The following is a 4,323-nucleotide window of genomic DNA, read 5'->3' as shown; positions in this document are numbered from 1 at the left end:
TGGACATCGCTTCACTGACATCCTTACATCTGGCCTCAAGAGCTATGTTAGATCTAAGATTTCTTTTAACGTAATTAAATGAGAAATTGGCAATATGGCATTCTGGTTACGAAATATTATTAGTTACGTAACGTACAAGAGATAACTGTAGCAGTGGGTACGTATTGGCAGCTGTTCTGATATCTGATTGGTTGAATCCAACTTCCGGTAAAAATGATAATGGCCGACTTATTTACGTTGTAAATTATTTCCTATTATTTATCGATAGAAATGGACTTTTTAAAAGCTGAAATCGAAAGAAAGAAACGTCAAATAACCGAAAGCAATGTCCTGGTAATCATTTCTTCTTTTTTCATACTGCTTCAACTTTATCTACCCACAAATTTGTGTCAACTGGCACTTTTGAGTCACGCGGAGGCAAATGATTTGAAGTGAAAGTGAATAAAATAGACAATCTTATAAAATCATAGAAAATACGCCTGTCTATACATCAATTATCAGTTCAATATATATCTTTACTAATTATTAAAAGTTATAAAATATATCCTTGAATCTTTTTCAACCACTTTTCAGGCACCAGATAAGAAGTATTTTAAAAGAGGGGATTTAGCAGCAAAACAAGCAGAGGAATACTGGAGAAAACATGGCCGTCTGCAGAATGATCCTACGGTTTGTAATTTCTCTTCTGTGTCACTCAATTCAATGCTTCATTTTTGATGGTGCATGAAATTTCTTTATGAAGGGCACATACGAATAGAAGATTTAACTCCATGATCTTGCAATGAACAACAAGTCAATATAAGCCTAATCTGAAACCCTGATTATATTCCTGTTGCTGAAAGCAGTTAAGAAAAAAGTTTGTCTTTGATTTTGTTTATTTTGATTTGTAGAATTCTAAAGAAAATGGAGAAAGTTCTGATGTTAAAACAGACACAGCACCCGATGATAAACAACATATACTACCTAGAAAAGAGGTCAGTACTGGTTATTACTTTGAACGAGGTTCAGCAGTAAATTCCCCACACAGTATCTTTGAAATAGAAAGAACTCAAGTGTCAAATGTTGGTTAATCAGAGAGTTCTTTTATAAAATGTCATACTACTGAATAAAGTTTATCTCGAATGTCCAAATGGATAGGTACTTGACTCTTATTATGTCTGGTATGGCATGTGTCGACAAACCAGAAATTCATTCAACCGCATGATTTTATCAGTGGAGATATGATTTCCTATATAACGATTGCTAACAAAAAAATAACTTCAATGCACAATTTCTTATAAAATGTCTTTTTACAGGTAATAAGAAAACTAAGAGAAAGAAATGAACCCATTCGATTATTTGGAGAGGAAGACTTTGATTCGTATCAGAGACTTAAAAAACTGGAAGTTCAAGAACCAGATGTAAATAAGGTAAGGCTTATGACTTATTAGTGTTTAGTCATTTGTATAGGACAATAGATGGAGGTCTCTTGTGCTACAAGCTGTGCACATTAAAGATCCCTCAACAGTTTGAAATGGAAAAAAAAGTAGGTAATGCAGCTGTCCTGACAGAATTTCCTACTTGCACATTGCATGACGTTGCTCGTCTTTATTAGTCCATAAGGTGCAGAAAGTAGGATGTAAATATTTCATTTTCATGGCTTGAGATGTTCACTGAATATCTTCTATTATTTTAAAGCTTGAATTTTTAATTTTGACAATCTTGTCAATGTTTCAGGGTCATGGTTATGAAAATGATTTTAAGACAGCTATGGACAAGGTAGATGAAGAATATCTAGTAGAGATTATGAAGGGAGAAGGCAGTCTTCCCTCTAATGATGTATCTGTTAAAGATGATGGTACCACTAATGATGATATTGATGTAAGGATTAGATTTTGATCCATTCATTATGGGTTACAGTTTCAAGGTTATCCAAAAACTAGTTTTTTTTTTAAAGAAAAATTACTGTCGGATCCACATTTCCCAATCATTTTTGTATTAATGTCAAGAGGTACTATTCAGTTACATAATGTTAAAAATATTTTGGTTTTGATACACTAGCTTTAGTCTAATGAAGCATTGTCTATATTACGTTTGTGGACTTTAATAATGATACTTCTTTATATCTTTTCTTCTAGAAAATGAGATGTGAAATTGGTAAAGGTGATCCCAAGAAAGATCAAGAAGTTATGTTAAGATTCTTTAAGGTATTTTTGTAATATTTTCTACATTAGGTTCCACTATCTCTACTAGGACCATAGCCCTTATTAACTTTGAATCATGGCTTGAAGCTTGTACTGTACGAGTAAACGACTGATATTGTGGCTGAAACTCATAATGTATTGAAAAACACACAGTGATTGCAGTTGACACACGTTTTAGATATGGATTAATTCATCAGGACAGTTAATTACAAACTAGTCATAGACTAAGGGAACAGGGAGCAAACTCATTGAACTTGAGGAATCAAATACAAGAATATTCTATAGGGTAAAGACTTGACTATAGTTATAAGGGGATGGAAGCTGACATCTGGCTTGCTCTCGAAAGCACTGGTCATAGACTCATCATTAAATTAGTGTGACTTAAAAAATATGACATAGCTGTTATTTTTATTTCCAGTTTATATTAAAACTCTGGGGTGAAGAATTGAATCAAAGGGAGGAAACTCTGAAGAGAACCAATAAAGGCAAAATGCAGAGTGCAACACATACACAAACAGTAGCCTATTTAAAACCATTGTTTAAAAAGTTAAAAAATGCAGTAAGTATTGATATATTTTTCCATTATTTACAAGGATAACTGTTTAACAGGTTTTCCATTCCATCTACCAGGATGTTCTTGGCTTAACCCATTGGCCCAGATTTTTCCTGGATCATCAGTACCCATTTACAGCTGTGTTAACTTTCACTCGCTGACCAAGATTGGAATCCACCAGACCAATTGTTCAACTACCTATGAAAAGCAATTGATCGAGGAACCCCTTCAGACACTGAGACCACGTCAGATCATTAAGGCTGGACAGAAATCCTTGTTGAAATTGAATTAATATATTATAGAAAGTAGATGAAGATATATTAGACAGTATGGTTTATATCACAGAACATGTCATGGACAGAGACTATATAAAAGTAAGGTTTTACCATCCATTTGTAAAGAGACATATCCAGTAGTTATGAATATAATTTACATATAAATCAACCCCTGAACTGGTGAACTATGACCTTTAAGGGGTCAGTAGAAAGTCGGGTGCTTTAATCAAAGAAAACTATAAACTAAAGTCTAGAGAAATGTGTCCCTCACCTTATCTGACAGATTAACTAAAATCATCTTTTCTTTAAATTTTTTGAAGGTAAAACCATTTAAAGGTTCACCTCTTAGCAATGTGATGTGCTTTCTTATTGTTCTATTAAGATTATTGTCAATATTTTTTGTAGGCCAATGATCGTTATTTAGAAATGGCTATCGGTAACGCCCCCTGGCCTATTGGTGTAACTATGGTGGGTATCCATGCCCGTACTGGACGTGAAAAAATCTCATCACGATATGTAGCTCATGTTTTAAACGATGAAACACAGAGAAAATATATTCAGGTCAGTGTGATTTTCAAATCTCAAGTTAAATGCTAAAGAAGTTGAATTTCCGTTTAATTTTTGTCAAATTTTAGCATGGAATTCTAATTTTTGACACCAACTACACAGCAAATTTCCAAAATTTGAAATTGGATCAAGACTAGCAATGAATATATTACATAGGAATGAAAGTTACATTTGTAGAATGTATCTCAAACTCCAAAATAACTCTCAGGCATAACATTTTTCAAAATGTTAACAAAGAATTTTTCTTAATACTTAATGTTTCAATTTCTTTTCAGGCATTAAAAAGATTAATGACACAAGCTCAGAAACTATTTCCTACTGACCCTTCTAAGAGTTTTAACTATAAATCTCCAGTATGATTTTAGAGTAAACGATTCAGGACTAGTTGAAAGTGTTTCACGCCAATGTGACTGTATGTTTGTGGAGGCGGGGTTTCTGCTTTGACACTAGTACAATCGGACATTTTAACCTTAATGCAGAAAGTTTTCTGCTTCAAAACTCCCAGGTCATTTAACCTTGATATTCAGACAGACTGGCAATGTTTTGTGAATTTTCCACAATTACAAAGTGCATCAGTTCATTTCAATGGACATTTAAGAAGTCACTGATCAGTTAATAACTTATATCAAACATTGTGGCTACCACCTTGAATGATGAAAGATTTGTTGTAAAAACTTGTAAATGAAAGTGAAGAATCAGTGTAGCCTGGCAGAAAAATGTGTCCAGACGCCTTGTGTATTATAAG

The 4,323-nt window shown here is 33.4% G+C and overlaps 1 protein-coding gene across 1 annotated transcript; it reads left to right on the top strand.

Annotated features, from left to right (window-relative positions):
* Positions 1–270: 270 nt before the first annotated feature.
* On the top strand, positions 271–3,937 carry LOTGIDRAFT_132351 (hypothetical protein; the record flags this gene model as incomplete). The annotated part of the gene is made up of 10 exons (XM_009066754.1): positions 271–333; positions 574–669; positions 891–974; positions 1,296–1,409; positions 1,717–1,860; positions 2,118–2,186; positions 2,602–2,742; positions 3,039–3,110; positions 3,417–3,572; positions 3,854–3,937. The coding sequence occupies 10 exons, from the start codon at positions 271–273 to the stop codon at positions 3,935–3,937; spliced, it is 1,023 nt and encodes a 340-aa protein (XP_009065002.1).
* Between the last annotated feature and the right edge of the window lie 386 nt (positions 3,938–4,323).

Source organism: Lottia gigantea, assembly GCF_000327385.1.
Source record: "Lottia gigantea unplaced genomic scaffold LOTGIsca_79, whole genome shotgun sequence".
In the NCBI taxonomy this organism is placed as follows: Eukaryota; Metazoa; Mollusca; class Gastropoda; family Lottiidae; genus Lottia; species Lottia gigantea.
Note: the sequence above shows the minus strand (reverse complement) of the source record. Positions and strands in the feature narration are given on the sequence as shown.